Source organism: Pteronotus mesoamericanus, unplaced genomic scaffold (genome assembly GCF_021234165.1).
Source record: "Pteronotus mesoamericanus isolate MK-2021 breed Mesoamerican mustached bat unplaced genomic scaffold, CSHL_Meso_final contig_73, whole genome shotgun sequence".
NCBI classification, from domain to species: Eukaryota; Metazoa; Chordata; class Mammalia; order Chiroptera; family Mormoopidae; genus Pteronotus; species Pteronotus mesoamericanus.
In genome coordinates this window covers 34,832,889-34,857,485 of record NW_026555245.1, presented here as the reverse complement: position 1 = coordinate 34,857,485, position 24,597 = coordinate 34,832,889, and the positions used below count along the sequence as shown (strand labels likewise).

The window sequence follows — 24,597 nt, the reverse complement described above, 5'->3', positions numbered from 1 at the left end:
TCCATGGCAAGTAGCCCAAACTTGCAAGATTAAGTTCTCTAGATTTTTGATGCAAGTAGGATGCTCTCTTCTGGTTCAATTGTTCTGCCCCTCCAGCAATCTTGTAAGCAGAACTATAGGATGAAAAGAGACAATTCTGCTGTAGTACTCTTGTTTTTGCTGCTCATATTTTATCCATAGGAAACAGCGACATACCTTTTTCTCTGATGAATTCTTGGTATGCAAGCCAATCCCTACATTACAGGACTTTCCTCTTCACTTCTGCCATCACACAAACTAGCCAGTCCAGCTCTCTCTTTTTAGACTTTTTTGGGCAGCAGCAAACCTACCATATACATCTGTCTATCCCAACTACAAGAGATACATATCCAGCTGGATTGGGGGAAGTGGTTCCCACTGAGGTTCTTGTCACTAGGATTGAGATAAGGGGCGAGCACTTGTAGGACTCAGAACTTGGCATCTTGCTACAAGAATCTTCTCTCTTCTCTTGATCTTCTCATTCCTAATTCTAGTCTTCAATATGAATGAGGGCTAAAAACTGAAGTAGTACTAAGATATCCAGGTTTATTCCTAATACTCTACAAATTCTACCAGGTATTCTGTCCCAAAACTCATCTTGGTATCTGAAGGTCCCCACCAAAACTTCTAACATCCTGTTATGTAACTGTCTCCTCTATATCTGATTGTTCCAATACTTTAAATTCTCATTTCCTGCCTTACTGAAAGGCACTTCAGGATCTTGCTTCCAAACGCTTGCCCAGTATCCACTCCAGGATCAATTTCTATCACTCTATATATCCCAGTTTCATACAGTACTACTTGTAGTCTCACTATCACAGTGTGACCTGTCACATATTTATGTCTTTGAATATGATCTTCATTCTGCCTTAGAGTGCTCTCCTTTTCCCCTGCACAAAGGAAACTTATGATCCTCTTCATGTATGTTCCAAAAACACTTACATCCCTCCACATGACAATACCATCTTGTACTCAACAGTAATTTTTAATGAGTCCATCAACTGACTAATATACATATATCAATATATTATATATAATATATACAATATATATGAAGAAATCAATAACTTAAATTCTTGGTAAATAAAATGGGTCCAAAAAAGACAAAGTATCTCTAGTATCTCAAGCTGAATGATAATTCCACACAGGTCAAGTTTACCAATAAAAACAATACAATTTAACAATTAAATATACATAGAGTAAAATGCCACCAGTATAATTATCACTAAAAATAATTTAGACTACTGAAAACAATGAAAGTAGACGAGATGGATTAAAAATAATGTTAAAAGAAATAAAATTCGATTACTTTCACAAAAATACTGCAACAAACTAATTAGCTAAGTGTTGCCAAGTACTAGTCCCTGCTGATGTCTTAATGAATAGATAATTTGATCATTTTAAATTGGCACATTCATTGTACTAATGAAAATGAGCAAACGCAGAGTCAAAAAAAAAAAAAAGCTTTAACATCAGCTACATTTTAACTCAGCCGATATCAAATTACCCAGATCCCTAAATTAATAGGATTTCATTTAATAAGATTTTACTGTAATCTAACCTAACCTAATCCCTCTCCCTGGACTCTGCACTGTTCCCTCAATTACTTTGGGTAACACATGACAATATTAAAAAACAGTTTAGTGTTTGCAGGATGATAGGTACATATATCTAATATTTTTATGTGTTAATTCAATCAAGCAACAAAACAGGTAAAGCCCAGGAACTGTCCAAGATTACTAGGAGGCAAAAACAAGTCAGGTAGTTTCCCTTGAGGAATTCATTTTATGAATTTTAAATCTAATTGTAATTTACTGAAAATATCCTTTGAAGACAGCTTACATTCACAACTATAGGACACTTCAAAGTGCAAGTTTGTCCTCATCTCATTCATCCTGAGTGTTGACTCTGTGATATGATAAATCCAGGTTACATATAGTTTTATGTTTTTTTCTTAGATAGAGAAAAAATATGTAAATTGTCTCATATGCAGACATGATCCACTACCACAAAAATGTTAATAAACAAGTATGGCATGGAACACGGTCTCCAAAAGCCTAATCAAAACACATGATGCCTGACATGTAGAAATCATCCCAAGTCACGTCTTAATTACCTGTCCGCCTCCACTGAATTTGTTACCATGTCTACCCATTTGAAATAAACTGACTTTAGAATGCCCAATTCCATTACATAAATTGTCTTAAAAACTTGCCAAAGAGTCTATTACATACACTATGTCTGTAACAAAAAGCTCAAAGCTGTCACTGGTGGCGTAGAAGTCCAGCATGCTCAGAAGTCAAAGGGACAGGCTACGTCTTAAGGTTTCTGATAAGAGAGCTAACGTAGCTGTTCAACTTTAAGAATTCTGGAGGAGGAATCAAGATGGCGGAGGAGTGAGTGGAAGTCACACTGACTTCCTCTCGGGACCAACCTGGAATTACAACTAAATTGTGGAAAAATCACCTGGAACAAACAACTGAACAAGAGCGAGAGAGGAGCCTTGTAACCTCGGAGACAGAAGAATCAGCTTTAGCATAATCTTAACTGGTAAGGAGTGCGGTACAGACCTGAGAAGGCGGGCGGGGTATCTACTGGCGGCAGCACCAGAAGGATATTGAAAGGGCCAGTTGGATCTCCCTGAGAAGAGCGGGGTCTAAACCGAAAGCGGGGATCTTTAGCCCACAGCACCAGAGCCCAAAAAGTACACAGATAACAGCCAGCTGCAAAAAGCAGCAGGGTTGCTCTCTGTGAGAGAAAGGCGGCTGGAGACACAAAGAACTGTTTAAAGGGCCAACACATAAATTTTTATCTGCAGCCACTTACCCTGGTCTCTGCTAAAGTCGGGGCAGAGTGGGCTAGAGACGCCTCAGGAAAGACTGGGGAAGGAGGCTTTGGGGAGAGAACTGAGAGATTAGCCGGCAGGATCCAGTGCAAACTCCTCCCCCATACACATCAGCATCAGAGGACCCAGTAACCCCGCCCCCAGGAGGGACTCTGCCCCACCCTGAACTGTCTAAGGCAGCCTGCTGAGTGCAGAGTGACTAGGTTAACAGCAGAAGGAGACAGCCACTAACAGATTCCCGGAAGTCTCAAACAGACTGTCTAAGGTCAGACAGGGTAAACATCTGACGTCATCAGAGGCAGATCCAGAAGGAAAACACAGAAGTCTCCTTCCATAGAAGTTCATACCACGAAGTCAGGAAATCAAGACAGATCAATTTAAGAAGCAGAAGAAAAAAAGACGAGTCTCACAAATAATGGGAAGACAAAGAAATAAGCCCCACTCAAAGGGAAAGAAGGAAATCCCACAAAGAGAACAAAAAGAAACAGAGGCAAGTAAACTATCAGATATTGAGTTCCAAACAACGGTTCTAAGGAAGCTCAATGAGCTCAGTGAGCTCAGAGAGAATTACAAAAAACTACAGGGAAACCATGAGGAACTTACTGCAAACTATATCAGCATGAAAAAGGACAGAGAAACTATCCATACGAGACAAGAGGAAATGAAGAATACAATTTCTGAGTTGAAGAACACAGCAGAAGGAATCCAAAGCAGGCTAGATGAAGCTGAGGACCAAGTCAGCAAGCTGGAGGACAAGGTAGAAAAAAGCTCCCAGAAAGAGCAAGAAAATGAAAACAGACTCAAAAAGAATGAAGAGACATTGAAGGAAATGCAGGACAACGTGAAATATAACAATATCCATATAATAGGGATACCAGAAGGAGAAGAGGAGGAGGAAGGGATAGAGAACCTGTTTGAAAAAGTCATGATGGAAAACTTCCCTAATTGGAGGAGAGAAAAAGGTACATAAGTCCAGGAAGCACAGAGGGTCCCATTCAAGAGGAACCCAATGAGGTCCACTCCAAGACACACCATCATTAAAATGGCAAATATCAAAGACAGAGAATCCTAAAGCAAGCAAGGGAGAAAGAGCTGGTAACATACAAAAGAGCCCAGATACAGGTAGCAGCTGCCTTCTCAACAGAGACACTGCAAGCCAGAAGGGAATGGCAAGAAATATTCCAAGTCATGAAAAGCAAAGGCCTGCAACCAAGACTGCTCTACGCAGCAAGACTCTCAATTAAAATGGAAGGCAAAATAAGGAGCTTCCCAGACAAAAGCAGGCTAAAAGACTACACCTCCACCAAACCAGCACTGCAAAATATGCTAAAGGGACTGCTTTAAGATGAAGAAAAAGTTCCTATGAATACCCAGTTCCTTTCAGAGTTGCCAATACTTGATATTAACAATATTTTTAATACTCATTAATCTGATTGTGACAGTGATGTTATTTTGTTTCTTTAGTATTTGTTGAAACTAAACCTGTTTTAGTATATTTCTTGCCTATTTCTAATATTTAAAAAAAAAACCTTTAAATGACTTTTTGGTTTTCTTTATCCATTTATTGATTAAAGGTTTGTAGAACTTTTTTCCAGAAAAAAAACAAAAAAACCTATTAACCATGTTTTAGATATGATGCAAGTACTTTTCTATTCTTTCCTTGTCCTTTAACTTTTTTTATATGTATATTACTATATAGTTAAATGTCTAATATAGTCATATTCTCAATTTACTTTATAGCTTCTGGGTTTGAATATTTTACTTCAGGTCATGAAAAATATTAGTTCTATTTTCTTCTAAAACCCCTTAGATTCTACATATTGATTTTTAACTCACCTGAATATTTCTTGCATAATGTGTGAAATAGGGCTCTATATTTGTTTTATTTCAAGTAATAGTGGTCCATGGACCTTATTTGTTGAATAAGCCTTATTTATCCATTGATTTGAAACATCAACTTAATCATATATTGTTAGACAGGTATATACGTTGGTCTCTAGAATGCTCATTATATTTCATTGATCTATTTGATTATTTCTGTGCTAGTGTCATGTTGGTTTAATTGCTGAGACTTTATAGTGGTTTTAAATTTTTTTAATATTTTATAATTAACTTTGACATTTAAAAAATAAATAAAATCAATCTGCATTTAAGAAAGAAAGAGAGATGGAACTCTTACCTTTTGTGACAACATTGATGGAAGTGGAGAATATTAAGCTAAGTGAAATTAGCCAGTTGATGAAAGACAAATACCATATGATCTCACCTATAAGTGGACTCTATTCAACAAAATAAACTAACGAACAAAATAAACCACAGGCACAGAAACATGAAGCAGACCGAAAGTGACCAGAGGGGATGGGGAAAGAGGACGATGGTGGAAAAAAGGGGAAGGGACTAGACAAAGAACATGTATGAATGACCCATGGCCATGGATAACAGAGTGGGAATTGACTACAGGAGTGGGGGATGTGGGTGGGATGGGTGGAGGGGGTTAAAGGGGGAAAAATTGAGACAACTGTAATAGAACATGATTTATACATTTTTAAAAAATAATTAATTAAAAAAGAAAAAAAAAGAATTCTGTAGTAGACCTCTCCCACAAAATTACGGCCTGTCCTGTCAGTGACAGCTAACAGACAGTAACCACAACTGCAACTAAATACCAGTGGCTTTCTTTCATTCTGCAACAAGAAAACTAAACCTGAAATATAACAGAAAATTACTGATCACTGACGTTTCACAAAGAACTACTCCAGGACCTCCAAAAATTTATTTATTACACTGCATGCCCAATGGCAGCACTCATAGAACACATATATAAAAAGCACTTCATATGCAATAGAAACAGGCAATATGCTTCTTCTAGTTCATTTCAAAGATCTTTTTTGTTGTCATTATTGTAGGTATTTCTTTCTTATAGGCACCCCCAATCTCTGCGTGACTCTGTTGGTACCCCCACCAGTTGATGGAGGCATGAGTAAGCTGGGAGGCTGAGTGCCTAGAAGAATGGGGGTCCTCCCCTCAAGGACTCTTACTGCCCCGCCTCCCCTGTGTTCTAACAGACTGGGGAGCTGATATTAACAGGATGGCCTCTGTTACCTCTTAGTAACTTCTGGAGGAAGTATAGGACCCCACTTTTTTTAGAAGTTGAGTCACTGAGTGGTTGTCCATTCTCAGCAGTGGGCTTTTGTCTCTAGTGCCGAGCCAATAGGACCAATCATACCAAGATTTTATTCAGAAATGTTCTTTTTAAACATATATTAATTCAATAAGATTTTGTTCATAAATAACATACTCTAGACAGTCTTCCTATTAAGACTTAGTTGCCCTATTCTGGGCTCAAACAACACTCTGTACTTCCCTACATCATAGCATTTATCACAGGTTATTCTGATTGCATATTGCCAATTTTCTCTATGTACTGTGACCTCCCCAAGAGCTGTCTTTGTATCCCAAGTTTCAATTAAAATGAAAATCCCAAAAAGTTTCTCCATAACTATTTACTGAATGAATGATTCTTTCATGTTGTTAGAAGATCCTAAATTAACTGTATTATACCATACGTTTTAAATGTTCAAACATAACAGTCAAGGTATAATTTTTTCAACATTTTGTAAACACTTTTTGAAATAAAGGGAATACAATACAATATACTTTTCTGTTCACTAAAAAAAATTTTCCTGTATCTGATCAGATTTCAGAATACTGAATTTATGATCATTAAAAACAAAAAATATAAAGGAATCATTTTTGACCCAATTGCAAGCATGCTTGCTGATGCCGATTCACTTAGACTTTCTCAATCTTTCTTTTAATGTGTGCTTACATGAGTCGTGACCCTGTGTATATGTTCTATTTAGGTATAAATGTGATTTATAGAAGCAAAAATAATCACACTAGACTGAAGATCTGGCTAGATTTCAAACAAAATGAGGTTCCCATCTTTCTTAGCATTTAATTAGCTATACAATTGACTAGACCAATCTAAAGAATGTAAAGCTAGTTAACCTTGTTTATTCTTTCAAAAAAATTTAAATATTTTAACAAAAAGTTACAATGAGATGGTATAGCATATGAGTGACGAGAACCATTTGTGCTGGGTTCAAATCCTGACTGCCAGTTACTAGCTGTGTGACTTCAGGTAAGTTAATCAAACTCAGTTCCTCAGTTTCCTAAATAGCGGTGGTACCAATCTCAAACAGCTGTGAGTGTTCAATCAGTTTGTTAACATAGGCAAATAAAGTTATTAAAATAGTGACTGGTATATGAAAGCATGTCAATATTAGCTATTTTATTAGCTTCGTTCAGCACAATAGTTCAGAAGGAGGAGGTATACGTAGACATGGCTCAGTTCCTCATACAACCACATAAAATTACAACTAAACTATACAACAACCACCCCTCACAACAGTCAGAAATTGAGTTGAATAGAAGTCTGATAAATACAGAATTAAAGAAACCACAGCCACATCGACTGGTAGGAGGGGCAGAAATGTGAAGATGCAGAACAGGCTGGTTCCACACCCATGTGTGGTGGATAAAAATTCAGGAGGAATACCTCGCGAGTGAAGTCCCCCAACCCAGGCATCCAGTGCCAGGAAGGTAAGTCCCCATAACTTCTGGTTGTAAAAATCAGCAGGGACTGAGTTGATGGAAGAAACTGCTATATCCCCAACAGTTCCTCTTAAAGGACCTCCACACAAACTTACTGAGAGTGAGCTCCAGTGCCAAGGTAGCAGTGTGAAAGGCACCAGTAGCATACAGGGAGGAACTGAAGTGTCTGGCCTCAGGGTAAGGACTGGGGCACAGCTTTCTTACAGACAGAGCAGAAGGCAGCAGCCATTGTTCCATTTCTGAGCCTTCCCCCAACAGAGCTGCAGAGCTGGCAGGTGAGTACCATATCTCAGACTCCTGGAATCTGGCTCAAACTGTTTGCCCTGCCCTGGTGATTCCCTGAGGCTCTGCCCCACCCAAGCTGTTAACAGTGGCTTTTCAATATGAATGGCTTGTCTTGGCTCATACTTCACATCCTCCTACATCCTCTCAAACAAGAAACAGCCAGCTCTAGATTGTCTCAAGCCCCTGTACATCTTGCTAAGTGGGCCCAGGCCCAGCAGTAGCAGCAGCCAGCCTTGGTTCCTGCTTGGCTTCTCCTCGGAACCTTCAAGTCTAGCACAAGTAGTAGCCGTCTGCAAATTGCTTTGTAGCTCATGATGGGTGGCCTCAGGCAGAACACAGGTGGTGGCTGACCTTGGCCTGCACCACCTGGAAAACCCCAAAGTCTGTGCACCCAGTGGACAGCTACAGACCACATGGGACAACCAACACCCTTCCCCTGCAACACAGATCCTCCACGGAGGGTGAAGATGGTGGTCAGTGGTCACAGTCAATCGTTGCAGCTGCCTGGCCTGGGGAAATCCCTCCCATTGACCTACTAACAGCACTTACTTAAGGCTCAACTACAAAAGGAGGGCATACTAGGCCCAAACAGAGGGCGCACCTCAAGTACCCAGATAGGGTGATAGGGGAAGCTATGCCACTGGACCATATAGGACACCTACTACATTAAGTCATGCTACCAACACAGGGAGTCATAACAACTCTACCTAATACACCGATACAAACACAGGGAGGCTGCCAAAATGAACAGACAAAAACATGGCCCAAATGAAAGAACAGATCAAAACTAGAAAAAGCACTAAACAAAACAGAGATAAACAATTTATCAGATGCAGAGTTCAAAACACTGGTTGTAAGGATGTTCAAGGAACTTAGTGAGGACCTCAACAGCATAAAAAAGATTCATTCAGAAATGAAGGATACACTAATTGAAGTATAGAACAATTTACAAGGAAACAACAGAGTGAATGAAGCTAAGAATCAAATCAATGATTTGGAACATAAGGAACCAAAAATCAAGCAATTAGAACACGAAGAAAAAAATAAGTAAAAAAAAATAAGGATAGTGAAAGAAGCTTCTAGGACGATTTCAAACGTACCAACATTTGCATCATGGGGGTACTGGAAGAAGAAAAGAAAGAGCAAGAAATTGGAAATCTATTTGAAAAAATAATGAAAGAAAACCCCTAATGTGGTGAAAGAAATAGGCATGCAAGTCCAGGAAACACAGAGTCCCAAACAAGATGGATGCAAAGAGGCCCACACCAAGACACATCATAATTATACACCATAGGATAAAGATACAGAGAGAATCTTACAAGCAGCAAGAAAAAGCAGTTACTTACAAAGGTGTTTCCATAAGACTATCAGTTGATTTCTCAAAAGAAACTTTGCAGGCTGGACAGGATTGGTAAGAAAGGTTCAAAGTCATGAAAAGCAGGGACCTACAGCGAACATTCCTCTAACCAGTAAAGATATTATTTGGAATCAAAGGGCAGATAAAAGGTTTCCCAGACCAAAAAAAAAAAAACCAAACAAACAAAAAACACTAAAGGAGTTCATCATCACCAAACCATGATTATATGAAATATGGTTAAAGGGACTTACCATATTTTGCTGTGTATAATGTGCTCCCATGTATAATTCACATACATGTTTTGTGCACATTATATATGAGATTATTTTACCCGCAGTATGTAATCATTATACCCATGTATAATGCACATCCTTACTCTCCTCTTAAAAATTTGGGCAAGAATGTTCATATTATACATGGCAAAATTTGGTATTTGAGGAAAAAAAGATCAAAACTATGAACAATAAAGTCGCAATAAACACTTGTCAACAACTGAATATAAAAAACAAAGCAAACAAGAGGAGCAGAGACGGAATCAGGGATAAGAAGAGCATTTTGATGTTTGCCAGATGGGAGAGGTGTTTGGGGGAATGGATGAAGAGGTAAGGAGATTAAGAAATACAAAAAGGTAGTTACAGAATAGCCATGGGGACATAAAGTACAGTATAGGAAATGGAGTAGCTAAAGAACTTATACACATGACCAATGGCCATGAACAAAGGTGTGGGGATTGCCTGAGGGAGAGGGAGTGCTGGGTGGAGAGGTGGTAAAGGGGGAAAATTGGGACATCTATAATAGTATAATCAATAAAATATAATTTTAAAAAAAGATTGTTCAGATTCTAAATGAGTAGAGTTCATTAAAAACTAGGGAGATGACATGAATTTGTCTGCAGAATTTAAGAAAATGTTTCCATAAATAAGACTCTCCTCAGATTCGAAGGTCTGACTATGTAATCAAATGGTAAGGGATGTCCACTGGCAGCTTTACTTTAGGTTGTCATGCCATTATTTTAGTAGGGAGAGAAAACCAATAACCCCTTTTCCCTTCTCTGTTCACTGACTAAAGTAGAAAAGTTTTATTCTGACAATGGGTGGACTTCCATGTATTTCCGCCTTGAGCAGAATTCCTCATGCCTGTTATGAAATTCAGAATTACCACAAAGTCTGATCCCCCTCTCAGTTCTTCACCCACACTACAAGCCCATCCTATGCAGGTTTTAACTGAAAGACAAGGCCACCATTACCTGATATTCAAATGGAGCAGATACACTCCATTGTTCACAGTGCAGTTTTGGGTCCCATCCTTATCAAACTTCACCCCATTCTTTCTGATACTCGGTTTTCAGTGATACAACAAGACAAATGGCTTTTATTTTAGTTTATTAGTAAGCTTGTGTCACAGTGATATAGAGTTGAACTAAAAAATCACAATGTTTTAAGTGAGAATTGTTGCAATGTACAATCTGTAGACTCATCAGAAGAGACTCAGCCCATTATTAACACTAAGGGAAGGCAAAGATTTCAACTGCCTGAGTATAAACTCTAGGCTTTCTGCAAAAACAAAAACAAACAAAAAACCCTGCAAAACATTAAAAGGTTCAAATGACAGCTAAAAACATTGATTCTAGAGGTATCTATGTGGGTTTTATAAAGAAGAAATAAATGTATCGCCACAGGATGGAAAAGATACTTGACTTGGTATTTTGGTTTGTGTTCCTTTGTCTAATTGCTTCAAGTTGACTAGCTCCTCCCAATTTTGCTCTAGACATAATCAATGGGAATAGTAATATAGCACTTGTTATCTGTATAGCTCTTTATTAAAAGTACTATATTTTCTGGCTTCTTTTGCTGTTGTGAAGAACAACCAGACTTCAGGAAACAGACTGACTGTGGCGGTTGCAATTCACAGAATTTGGTGATAACACAACAGAGTGCAAAGTGTCCAAAGACTCTTTGTGCAAGTTCCTTTATAGGACATATTTTCTCCTTTTTCACAGCAGTAACTTACAGACCATTAAATTACACACATTTCCTTTGCATTTTCCATGTTAAAATATGGCTTATGACGCAAAGTAGAACAGAATTCTGCCCTGGAAGTCAACTTTTTACTATTTGATAATATGACTTTTAAAAGACTAGCAAGTCATAGGCTGTGAACCTAGCCACATAGATGATTTCAAATGGCTCAAAAGTATATACACTTTTACAAATGGAACAAATTAAGCCATGGAAACATTAAAGGATAAAATAAAATCATCAAAAAAATTGCAACTGTTCTCATTAAGCAAGACCTTTTGCTAGACTTAACCACCGAAATATAAAAGCGAAGTGAAAGGCTGAAGAGTTGTAAAATGCAAGTAAAAACAAAACAATATAAAACAAACAAAACCTCTCACAAATCTATCCCCACTTCCAAAAAAGAGAGAAGCAAGTATCAAGGTTTGAAAGAGGCACTGAGTTTTACAAAGCTTAATTTGTTAAGCTCCTCTGTGAGGGTAAGGTCTTAAGAACTTGTGGTTCTGTAAAGTCAATGTTTATTAACTTCTCCTCTTTGGCACATTCCATTTTATAAATCAATCAAAAGAAATTGATATGCCTTACATATAGTATTTAGAGTTATTACTGAGCTATTACAAGATTTTATTTTAAACCACCTCAGCCTATCTAAAACATTACTAATCTTTGTGATTAATGTTCAGTTCAGATACCTAACTATTAATATTTAATATTGCCATAAACTCTTAACAATGTAGGTAGAAACATAGGAAAAAACACATTTTCTTAAGTTCCAAAACCACTAACAAGTAACTGCCATAAGGCTTTTGCAGAATCGCACAGCTTTGGGAAAAATAGCTTCCTCTGACATCTCTATTATTCTCTAGGGTACAATGCTTCAGATGGAGAAATCTCAATAACAACAGCTATAGGGAAGCCACTGTTAATAACATAGTTAATATAATAAATAATTATTATAATAATATATATTTAATATATATTTAATACATTAATCATTGAATACTAAATAATTAGCTAATAATATAGTTAATAAAGTACTGCTTAAGCTAACAGATATTAGAGGTTTCAAGAGGTAATATCCCTTTCTTCTCAAGGGGTCAGGGGCCAGAGAACATTGTGGGGGTGGGGGTTAGTGGGGGCCTTCCCAGGAAGACAGTTTACCCGATGCTGCCACAGGGAGCATGGGTGGCAATTACTGGGAGCTAAGGTCAGAGTCATCACAGAACTACACATAAAATCCAAAATGGAAGGAAGGGATGTGAAGAAAGGAAGAAAAAGTAAGGTTTCTGGCTGAGAGTCTTAGAAGCCAGATGCAATCAGGTATATAGAACAGGTTGAGCAAGCACAAAACACGTGCTATCACCTAGTAAGTGTGCATCCGAGGCACACAGTGCAGCTCACAGAACCAGATGTCCTTCTTCACAAATGAGAGGTCACTGAGCTGGGCTCTTATGAACGAGGAGATAGAAGGTCAGTCAATACTCATTTATTAACTAAGCAGTACTAATCTCTTAAGGAGGTTATGCCAATCTTAGATATTTCCCAACTGTCCACAATCATGTTACACAGGTTGGTCAATCTCTGGCTAAGGGTTAAGGGGCTATAAAGTTCAGAGAATGTCTTCATTTAGGCCAGGGGCCCATACTGTTCTTCAATTAACTCAGTAGAGCCTGTGTTTAACATTCACTTCCATTTATTTCACACCAGATGTGACCAGATCCTGGACAAATAAGAGGTAGAAAATAGCTCTCTTTTCCTCTGAAGAGGAAAGAAAAAGGCCAGCTAGACATTACTCTACATGAGCCATGAAGCAATGTGGTTCAATTGTCATCAGGCATCTCTGAAGGCAGCCTGAGTAATTTACTTCCAATTATAAAAATAAAAAAAAAAAACTCAGTTAACAGAAAGGCAGTAACTATTTTATAAACATAACCAAAAATCATGTGACTCTATCAGCTGTTACTTCCAGGAGGGGAAAAAACACAAATTAAGGAAAGGGATGGCACTGCATTTATTATAAGCAAAGACTATGATATGGAATCCTCTCTCTATACTAAATCAATGTGCTGAAAACTTTCAAGACCTATGGAAATTCACACAGGACTCCCATTCTTGGATCTCTCTGTAGAATACTCTAAAACATTCCCTCTAAAAAATGTAACATGTACTTAACTTCTACTGAGCACTGCCTGACCAGACCTTGTATCCTCTGCAAATTAAGTCTCATGTCAGGGTAAGAAAACTATAGGGATTATTAGGAACTACTGACAACATTTCTAGATACAGGAAAAAGAAAGTTCCTTAAACTATCTTTTTTCAAGTATTGATTTTGGGTAACTATCGAGTTATTTTAACATCATCTGCTTCCAGTTAACTCTAAAATGGTACTAACAAGGCCAAGTTCCCTTCAGACTACTCAACTTTGTAATCTCCCATGGCCTTAAATGTATTAAACCTACTGGAAAATGCAAGTCACAAGGGAACCAAGTGAGAAATTAAGGATAAAAACTTGTTGGGGAAGGGGGATCCATCAAACTACATGAAAAGAAGTAACAGAATCATGTTTTTTAGAAGCACATTTTCTTACCATTTTTAACACTAATGTAACATTACTAGTTGACACGGATAACTTGTATTACTATTAATTAGTATTACTAAAAATAATTTATATTAATCCTTTAGAATAATGATAACAATACTACCAAAGCATATTTCATGTATGGCACATCTCTTTCAATTATTTGTCACATATGAGATCAGTCCAGAAAGTATTTGGCCATGTAATATGAAAAACAGACATTTATTGAAAAAGAAATGATACAAGAAACATACATAGGACAATGACACCTCAGTCCCATTCAAAGTAGGCACCTGGGAACCTCACACAGTTCTAATCATCATCAGCTGCCCTGTCGTATTTTCCTGAATCTCATTGACGGTCTGAAATCCCTTCTCTTTCAAAGGTGATTTTAGTTTTGGGAAAAGCCAGAAGTAGCAGGGTGCCAATTCTGGGCTGTAGGGGGGCTGAGTCACTTGCGAGATTTGATGTTTCACCAAAAAGCTGCACGAGACATGATGCATGAACGGGCATGTTGAATCACCAGTTGCCCACAGGTGCGGGCTTCTGAATCATTTGAACAGTTTCTGCGGAGCAATGTTCAAGCTTAATGCACAATTTGACACAGATTTGTTGCTCTACTCACTCAGTCCTTTTGAATGTGATGGCACACAGTACACATGCTCACTCAACAATGTCTACTGCCCCCACTGACTAGTACAGTGAAGTCATCGTTGTTCACACATGTGCATTCCAATCCACTCTCCTTGGCTTCCAGGTTGCACTGATGTTCCGCAAGCTGTTCTTGTTATAGTAACAATGGCTGGACTTTTTCCGGACAGAACTTATAAAACATAACACTTAGATAAGTATACTGTGGGCCAGTGAATTATACTATAGAAGTTAAGTGACCACCACAACAAAGTTTGAACCAATGATCGCTTGTAATATATAGTACAGCTTCTTGCTAAAAGGTGAGAACAAACACACATGAACCAGGAATACATAGTCTGTCAACATAAAGAAGTAGATAACACTCCTCCAATAATAAATTACAACTCTAACTCATTTCAACCAAATCTAATTGAAGCACCTATTCACAATCAGAAACTTGTTTTTTCAAAACATTCAGTCTTCCCTTTTTAGCTGCTTTCCCTTATAGCTTAAGACCAGTGAAATGATACAGTATGGTCACTTCATAAAGAAAAGTGAGGGAAAAAACATGATACCCTACTTCTGGGACACTTACTTGTCCTTTTCAAAATACACGACTCCATTTCCAAGTTGTTATTAATGTTATTGCTTTTGTTTCTGCATGAATTGGTGTAATTATATTTAAACATTTCACCCAGCCATTTACCTTACAAGCACAATTACACTGGGGTTTTTTTCTCATTTCTTTCAAAACTAAAAAGTAATCAACAGAAGTATAAAATATGGACTTCAATGTATGGTACAGCTTCATTATTAACATTTATTGAATAAATAAATGAAACTGGGTGGTCACTCTAGTGCTTCCCAAGCTTTTACTTTCATGGCACACATGAAAAACAATGTATATAAGGATACTGGGATAAGTAAAAAATAAAAACTAAAAAAAACCCCAGATGGCCAGACACTCCCAGCTAAGGACCTCTGGCACCCTGAGCTTAGACAACTGCCTGGCTACCTGAGAGCTGAGAGGTGGCGGAATAATGTAAGCACAACTGAAACACCTGAAACTCATTTGCAGCTTTTCAGTGTCCCCAAAATGCTAACTAAGAAGTTCTTCTCCACATTTTTTCCTATTTTGCATACTCTTACTTTAAAAAAAAAAACCCAGGAAACTATTTTTCCTTTGGAAACTCACTCCTCCCTCATTCCACATGATCCTGGTGACACAGATAATTTCAGGACCCTGACACTGCATCCACCCCCATTCTACTGAGGATAATCAATTAAAGTGACCCATTATCCTGTTTATAATGGTGGATCCAATGTGGGCACATGACCTGGGCAAAGCGAATCCAAAACCTCTGCCACTCCCTTCCTTTTGGATTGTGAATACCAGGTTATAAGGCTTTGGGGTTCCACCAAGTCACAGAGGAAAGAAACTCTGAAATGATTACACAATCTAGACCATGGTTGTTCTAAATTTGAGAGTGAATAAAAAGTTTAGGACAGACAGGTTTCTGTTACTTGTAACCATAAGTATCATACAGCAATTTTCAACCTTTTGATTCATTCATTTTGATTCATTCACATCAGACAGCTATTGTTGTACTGGCTGTTTTCATTTTTTTATTTGACAATCTAAGGGAAAAGATGTCAGTGCTCCTGACTACATAGTCAGGTTTTGCATGTTTTAAAAATTCTTGTGGCACACCAGTGAGCCACTGCATACTGGTTGAAAACCGCTGCTCTAGAATTTCAAAGACTCAATGAATTTCCTGAGTATCAACACACATATGCATCATATGCAACACATATTTTACATCAGTGGCATACCCAGATCGGGTAACCTACTGTGTAACTTCAGATAATCTCCAGGTATCATCTCGGTGATAGCTATTCTAAAGAAATTATCCTACAAAGTGTCAACACTGAAAGAAAACATTTGGTAGAAGCAAGATCATTAGGGAAGGTAAAGGGAGAAATACAGTAGGAAGCAAGTTGAAATGAGTCCCATTATACATACAAAACACAACGAGGCAAAGGTACTTTGAGTATATTACAGACCACTTGCATAATCAGACCAGAAGAGGTCTGGTCACAAGGAAAACTCTTTGTGAGATAGCAGCAGTTATTTACTTGACAAAAAGGAATTCCACACACGTTAATTTTATATATTAAATAAACATTTATGCATCTTCACTACCAAATTTTTTCTGTAGGAACACATAATTTGCCATAAAGAGATGGACTTTTTCCTCACTGTCTTGAAAAGAAATACAAACACAGATACCAATAAAGAGAAAATAATAAAAATACCATGCCTACTTAGAAAACCCCTTCACAGGAAATACATTCTACAGATTCCATTCAATGGAAAAAAAAATTAGAATGTTATGCTAAATATATGGTTAGTTTAAAGGGGGCAGGGAGTCTTATTAATATCTAATTGCTCTCTTACAAGTTCTGTGCAGAGAGCAAGAATAACTATTTATCCTCACATCACAGCATGTCAATTAATACCACAGATAGCAAGAACACAATATTTTTTAGTTTACTAAATGACTAAATAAAGAGGGAAGCAAACTGCAACAAGTTAAGAAGAGATTAATGCCTATTACATAGAAACTTTTAAACTCAATTAATTACTTTGCATCTACCCAAAAGATATGCATTTTACAGTAGGCTGCAAGCATTAACAAAAGAATTACAAATTTGCACATCTACCAATAAACAAAAATACCAGAATAACATCATGTGCAGATTTCCTTGCAAAATGTGCTTTCATTAAAGAAACTTTTGCATCATTGAGTATACATAACTCAGAGTAAGAAGAGAAAAACAGCAAATTGGGAATATAAGGATAGAGAAAGAAGGAGAAGGAGGAGGAAAAAGAAGAAGAAGAAAAAAATCAACTCAAAATTTAAAAATGATAATAATCATCCACAAATTAAGAATAATCTATAATTCCAGTAGTTAAATTTTACCACCCCCCGCACCATTACTGTTCCATTATTTTCTTTCTTTACCTGAGAAGAATCTGCTTGGGCTAATTCTGTAGTGACCTTCAGTATTTGGCGAAGATTTTGTCCTTTATCTTCAACTAGGAGGTGAACCAACAGAAGAAAAACATGCACAGGGATCACTGTAGTAATAGGGAGCAAGGACTCTACTGAAGCCAACCAGTCACTCACTGCAGATTCTTCATTCATTACTTCAAGGATCCTCCAGGCTGTTAATATTGAACCATACATGCTGGTTATGGGAAACACAAGCTTGTAGGAAAGCTGAAAAATAAATGCAAAAAAAGCATGAGCAAAATGAGATAAATGTATTAGTCAGAAATATATTTCTCATATTCATTTATATTTTATATTTCATTTTAAGAAATGAATTCTTCTAACAAAATGCATACAGAATTTTCAATGCCTGTCCCAACCCTCTCCACACATATCTGAGCCAGAGCCAAAAGAATTATGCAAGAGGAAAACAGTTGTTATAAGGAACTCTAGAACAGTTTATCACTACTTTTCCTCGTATTGTCCATTCGTTCCCAGTTGAGGTAGAAAAATATCAATCAATAAATAAGATCCAGAGGCAAAACAGTTTGGAAGTCATCATCACTAAGAAAGTATTCACTAATGAGAGGGAAGATAGAAAAAAAACACAAAACACTGCATTTACCCAGCTCCAGACCCTGGTCAGAGGCAGCCCTGGGCAAATGGCAAACTTGGACTAAGAACAATTTATTTTTATAATAGACAGTATGTTAATATGAACAGAGTTGATTCAGCTGGAGCCTGGGAATTCATTTGTAACTGAATAACTTCTGCAGTAAGAAACTGCCTGACAGTTCCAAACTGAAATGATACCCAAAGATGATGTCATGCTTAAGTCAATCTGAAGTTGCTCCTCAAAGAAATAAAAGCAGTCAGGGTCAGAGAATGGAAAGAACTCTGCCAAAGTTAGCTGTGTGCCCTAATGGCTCAGGAGAAGCCATAGATGTTAAAGAAGCGTTAGATATAGCCTCCTAACTAATAAAATAATTCAATTAAGAGTAGAATTTGATACAGATTAGAGCTCTCTAGATTATAACTGCTGTGTTATTGGAGACTGACTTATACAGATAAGGATAAGAAATGAAAGGGTGGGAAGTAAAAATTAAACTTTATAAATTTATTAAGTAACAGTTTTATTGAGATATAACTCACAATCCATCCTTTTAAAGGTAACAGCTCAATGAATTTTAGTGATTTATAGAATTGTGTAACCACCATCAATATCTAATTTTAGAACATCAAAATGAAACACCAAACCCATTTACAATCACTCTTCATTCACCCTGATCCCCCACTCCCTGGCCAACATAATCCACTTCTGTTCCTCTTCTGGTTATTTTATAGAATAGAAACCACATAAAAATGTGGTCTCTTTTGACTGGCTTATTTCATTTGGCATGTTTGCATCCATGTTGTAGCTGGTATCAATACTTCATTTCACTGTCAAATGTTATTCTATTGTTTGATGAATAAATAAAAATGGTACATTCAATCAATGGACATTAGTGGACATTGTTTCTACTTTTCAGTTATTATGAATAACACTGCTATAAATATTTCTATAAAAGTTTTCTTGAGGACATAGATCTTCAGTATCTTGAGTGTACGCTTATGAGTGGAGATAATACTTATCTGAAAGTAAATGCCACTACAAAAACAAATGAGGGAGCTCCATCTTTACTGATATGGAAAGATCTCCCGCATGAAAATACAAGATACAAATAGTGTATTTTTTTTGGAAGGGGGAGACTCTATATTTATATTTGCTTGTATACGCAAAGAAGAGTACCTAGACAAGTTAAAAAGCAATTAATACACACTAATTTTCATTTTCTATTGGAGAGGGTGGGATTGAGAGAGTGGGAACTGGACAAGGGGAATCAAGGGTGAAAAGGAGACTACTCAAGGTACACCATTTTATAATGTTTGAACCATTTTACATAATTTTTTTAAATTATAAATTTTTAAAATTAAATACCTAAATTTATTATAGCTCTCTTTCTCTAAAAATACTTTTTTCCTAAGATGACATTCATCACAAACTAGAGTCAATTTCTTTAGACTAGTAACTAACAGCATTGGACTTGAGATTTAAAAGACAATGACTTCAGCACAGCCACGGCAACTATTTGGCTGTTATGCAATCTGTCTGAGACATACTTTTTCATTTGTAAAATGGAAGTTATGACTACCATCCTGCAAGATTACTGAGGTAGATAATAAGACAATATGAATAAAGTACCTAGCACAGTATCTAACGTTATAAAATACAGGGATATATTATCACTGTCATCTTTAGGAGAGAAAAATAAAACTGGCACATAAGAGTATAAAAGAAAATAACTGGAAATCCCCATGAACCATAAATTAAGTCAAAAGGAGCAATATTATACAGATATGTATCAGTAAACATACTGAAGCAAAGCCTACTTTACTTGAACTATTATGCCCAGGTGTAGGGTCTGTTTCTTGTTTGCCTTAAGTTAGAGTAGCAAGAGAAAGGCACAGTGTTGAATAAGATAACACAGGACAGTGTCTCTGGTCCAGTGAGGGACAGATCAAGTTCCCTGGCACAGTCCCCGGGCAAGGATGCAACAAAGGGTTTTCTCTTAGCACCAGCTGCCAAATCATGGCCCCACAGCCTGTGGGAAGACCTGTGAATGTGCTAGGAGGTTGTGTTTTAGAGGAGAAAGTGGGTGTTTACAAGTAAAACAGGCTTACGTTAGGTGTATTATATCTCAATAAAAAAGAAAAGGAAAAAACCATACAAAAATATCATTTCAATAAATATTAAATGATTGTAAAACATCCTTAACAGAGATAAAAGAGTTGAGAATCTTTATTTTAAAAAGCTTTTAATAAAAATGTTCAGGCATGTTAAATATTAACAATAAGCCAGAAATCCATTGCAGTAAGTTGTCAAAAAAAGGTCTGAAAAAGGAATTGTGAGTACAGGTAAACAATATAGATTTTCATTAACTTTAAAGAATAATACTCATGTATTATAGTAACTAAAACAGGCTTAACAAAAGTGGAGCCAGGAGTTGATCAGGAGAAGGGGTATGGAAACTCAAACCTGGAGACCCTTAAAAGTAAGATTGGTTTTCTTAGAAGGGATTTAATCACTCACTAGACCAGAAACAGAAGACTGGATTAGATTAAGCCCCGAGAGGGTCTTTGTGCTGTCTATGTCATGAAGAATCTACTCAAGAGTTCAGAGGCTTAGGGGTGGCTGATGACTATCAAAAGACAACCCACACCATCCTCTGGATCCAGAAATTTATTGAATGTCTACCATATCAGAAGACAATGATAGAAGCATAAGATCTAGGACTTACTAATTCCATTTAACTTTCAACTAAAAGCTTTTACAAAACCAGTTTACTTCAACTTACTGCTGATTTATTGTTTCCCTCTAAATCTGAAACTTGTTATTTGCTAATGAATAACCCTTCGTATGAAATTTTCCTTTGTTCAGATTACCAGTGTGGTGTCTGCCTCCTGACCGAACCCTGACTCTCACATTGGTGCATTCTCCCTCCGCCCGCCCCCTGCCGCATTCTCTGGGGGCAAGGGCAGCAAGATTTTAAGCACTTCAGAACTTACAACTAGTGTTTGATTTTTTTTTACCCTAGGAGAACACAAATAGCCTAATAGAAAAGGATCCTGTTTTCCATACAATACTAAAAAATGTTAAAAGTTTATTAGATTGCGCTAACCTTTTATTTTAAAGAGATGAATGCTCAGTTTGATATCTTAAATTTTTTATTCTTAAAAGTAAAAAGAAGATAAAATGTGTTTTTATTTCAAGGTTATCAACACTTTATACAGGACAGGCCATACAGAATTGCATCGCACAGGATATGTACCCTTGCCTTCAATCACCAGAAGGACTCAGCTTCTGAAGAACTGCTCTAATTCTAAATCAAGTATTTTAAGTCGGAGTCACCGATCTATAGTGAATTAATAAAAATAAAAACCACAACGGTCTTTCTGTAATAAATCAAGATGGTAAAATGATCTTATCAGAAGCACACATTCCTCACTGAAGAGAAATTTATTGAATGTCTACTTGTGGTAAACAATGGGTCAGATATAAAGGATGCAAAGATAAGCTAGGATGTTACCAATTTCTTTATGTGGAAAATAGGAAAGTATTTAATTTAACAACTGGCTAAAATATTTTTAATTCTCTCATCTGTGGTCAGCTAAAAAAAGATGAAGCAGAAACATTTAGGGTGGAAAAATACAAAAATTTCAACAATTGTTGCAATTTAAATATTAGCATGCTTAGAAAATAAAGGCAAAGCATGTAAAGGGCCAATATTCTTTCCCTCAGTGAGCTCATAGCATAGTTGGAGGGACAAATATGTAACCCCCTAAATTAAAACATAACATTACTGAGTAAATTGCTATGGATACAAAGAAAAGTAATTAATTCTGACTCAGGGAGGCTGAGAACTTTTTGGTGGGTCTTGAAGAATGAATAGGTTAGGCAAAGATTCTGGAAAAAACTTGGAGAGTTTAGGACATGTTAAATTTATAGGTATGTTTGGAATATAGAGTCCAGGACAGGTGCAGAAGAAAGGCCAAAAGTAAACAGCAGCTTAAATTTTTAAAAAGGGTAATCAAATACCTACTCAAAGCCTCAAAGCAGCACACTATTGTCAGGAGGTGTTTACAGCTCTAATAGTATTCCTCCCTCCTCCATCTTACCCAACTGCTAAGGGGCAAGCCTCACTATTAGGGCAGATAAGATTCACACACCTGAGTAAACAGTAAGCTGAGTACTTAAGTATTAGAGTTAGGGTGATCCTCAGTAAATATCACATATGATTTAAAGGAAAAGAACTCTTAAACTTAATACATCCTGCCCTGCTCCCAGCCCATTCAGATTCCAATGATTGTTCTGCATGGGCAAGTCAAAAGGGAAGGTAAAAAGCTACTAGAAAATTTTGGCCACATTTTGTATTCCCATTAGGGTAGATACAAGAACATCCTTCTCTTACTACAAAACAATTACAAATTTCAAGTTTTAAAGTTTCAGTCAAACAATAAGGACTTAGGAAGTTAGAGGATATTCAGTTTGCCTATAGGCTAGATCCTGCTTCATGTTCCAACAAAGAATAACAATGCCTGGATTTGTGCTGCTAGAGCATTTAACAATACATGATTAGAGGAATCTGCTTTTGCAGGTCGAACAGCTATGGCCCTTGCTTGCATTTATGTAATTTCTCTCTCCATGGAGACTTAAGATGCTTCACCAGTTTTATCTTATTGTACCCTCATTCAATCCTCATAAAAGCAATAGTTGGGACTAGTAAGTTTCACTGGAGGCAAAACTGAAATAGCAAAAGAGAAAAGGTCTAACAAATACAGGCCTAGAACCCAGCCACTAACCAGACACTCACAACACAATAATGTAAAAAGGAACAGGAAGAGCGAGACTGACAAAGCGGAATGGGTAGGCCTAGCAGGCAGAAGGAGGAAAAGAGTATGGCAGGCCTGCCGTCTTCCAGTTGAAGGCAGCAGAGTAGGGACACACACAGGAGATGCCAACAACCAATACGTTAGGGAATGCGGCCCAACGTGCCATATTAAAAAATGAAGTCTTAGTTCTTACAGATCCCAGAACTTCCATGCATTCGAAGAGATTTCCCACCCTGGACTATCCAAGATCCAGCATTATGCTGCACTTTTTAAACAGTCTGACAAGAAAAAAGGGTCCATGCTCAAATAAGTAGGGGAAGTACTAGGTTAAATAGAAGTCGTTCCTTTTTTGCAGGATTACTCAGGACCTTTAATAACTAATATACACTGGAAACTCAAGGAGAAAAAAAGATTATACAGCATTTCTGCCCTGGCCGGTGTGGCTCAGTTGGTTGGAGCATTGTCCTGTAAACCAAAAGGCTGCAGAATCAATTCCCAGTCGGGGCACATGCCTAGGTTGCGTGTTCAGTCCCTGGTGAGGGTGCATGCAAGAGATAACTGATCAATGTTTCTCTCCTGCCTCTCTTCCTCTTTTACAGCATTTCCAAATTATACAGCATTTCCAAAACTTATTTCACAACAGGGTTATCCTTCACTCTCACTGTCCAAAAAAAATATACTAACATGTTGACAAAACTGCCTGACTGACAATACGGTAAAATTCACAAAGATAGAGTTTAAACCCAAACACACACTTCATAAGAAGGTGAGGTTATCTGCAGAACATCTAAATTTCGTATTACCACTTTACTTGTTTTTAAAGATACAAGGATGAACTTCATTACCTTCTGGTGATTGTCTCTATAGCACTCCTGCTGTACCATTTCCAAAAGTTTTAGAGCCAACTGCTGCCTCGAGGGACTGTCCTCATCCATGGATATGCATTCTTCCAAGGCAGTAGAAGATAGTATCTGCAGAACTGGCATTACTAGCAGCGAGGATGACTTTGGAATTTTCTGACCCTCAGCAAAAGAGAGGAGCTTCAAAGCTATTTATCAAAACAACAATTCATGTTTTTAAAAAGTTATACCACAGTTAAACAAAACGCTATTTTGTTAAACGATAGACATGTAAGAATTTTTCTTAGCTCTTTACAACTGGGTCAGACATATAACTAAGATGATAAATCTTATCCTTTTCAAAATAAAAGGAACATTAAAATTAACTAGTATCTAAAACAAGTTGTTTCTATATTTAACTGAAAAACTGATGATATTCTTAGAAAAAAATACATATCATATATCATAAAGTATAAATCAACTCTCTTTTGGGGGGAAATACACATGTCTTTATATTACAAGTCAACTTTTGTCTTTGTTCTGTCAAATCCTTCCACTGCCTTCAATAAACAGAGCCAAGAGACCACCGAGTTCCTAATCAACACAAAGCAAGACCAATATATGTGCTTCCCTTACAAACCCAGCTGAGAACTGTATGAAGTCATTAGTAAATAAACAAGGTGAAGCAGGGTTATCTTTCCATTTTAATTGCTAAGAAGCAGATCAGGAAAGTCTCAAAGTTCATGTACAGCATAACAGTTAAACCCAGTTTTACAAATGATTTTTTTTTTAACATGGCAACTCAACTCCCCATCAGAACCATACGAGCAAATGTACAATGATTTAGTTACATGTGTGGTTTCCCTTAGACTAACAACAGAATCAGTTAAGGCACAAATGTACTTTTTCCAATTATTGAAT

At 37.1% G+C, this 24,597-nt stretch overlaps 1 protein-coding gene across 1 annotated transcript in view; it reads right to left on the bottom strand.

Annotated features, from left to right (window-relative positions):
* FOCAD (focadhesin) overlaps nucleotides 1–24,597 on the bottom strand; it is a 321,816-nt gene that overhangs the window by 190,790 nt on the left and 106,429 nt on the right. Inside the window, exons 10-11 of the mRNA XM_054583210.1 lie at nucleotides 23,683–23,885; nucleotides 17,378–17,635 (exon numbers count right to left, since the gene is read on the bottom strand). Coding sequence (XP_054439185.1) covers nucleotides 17,378–17,635; nucleotides 23,683–23,885 — 461 coding nt within the window. The remainder of the gene's footprint in view (nucleotides 1–17,377; nucleotides 17,636–23,682; nucleotides 23,886–24,597) is intronic.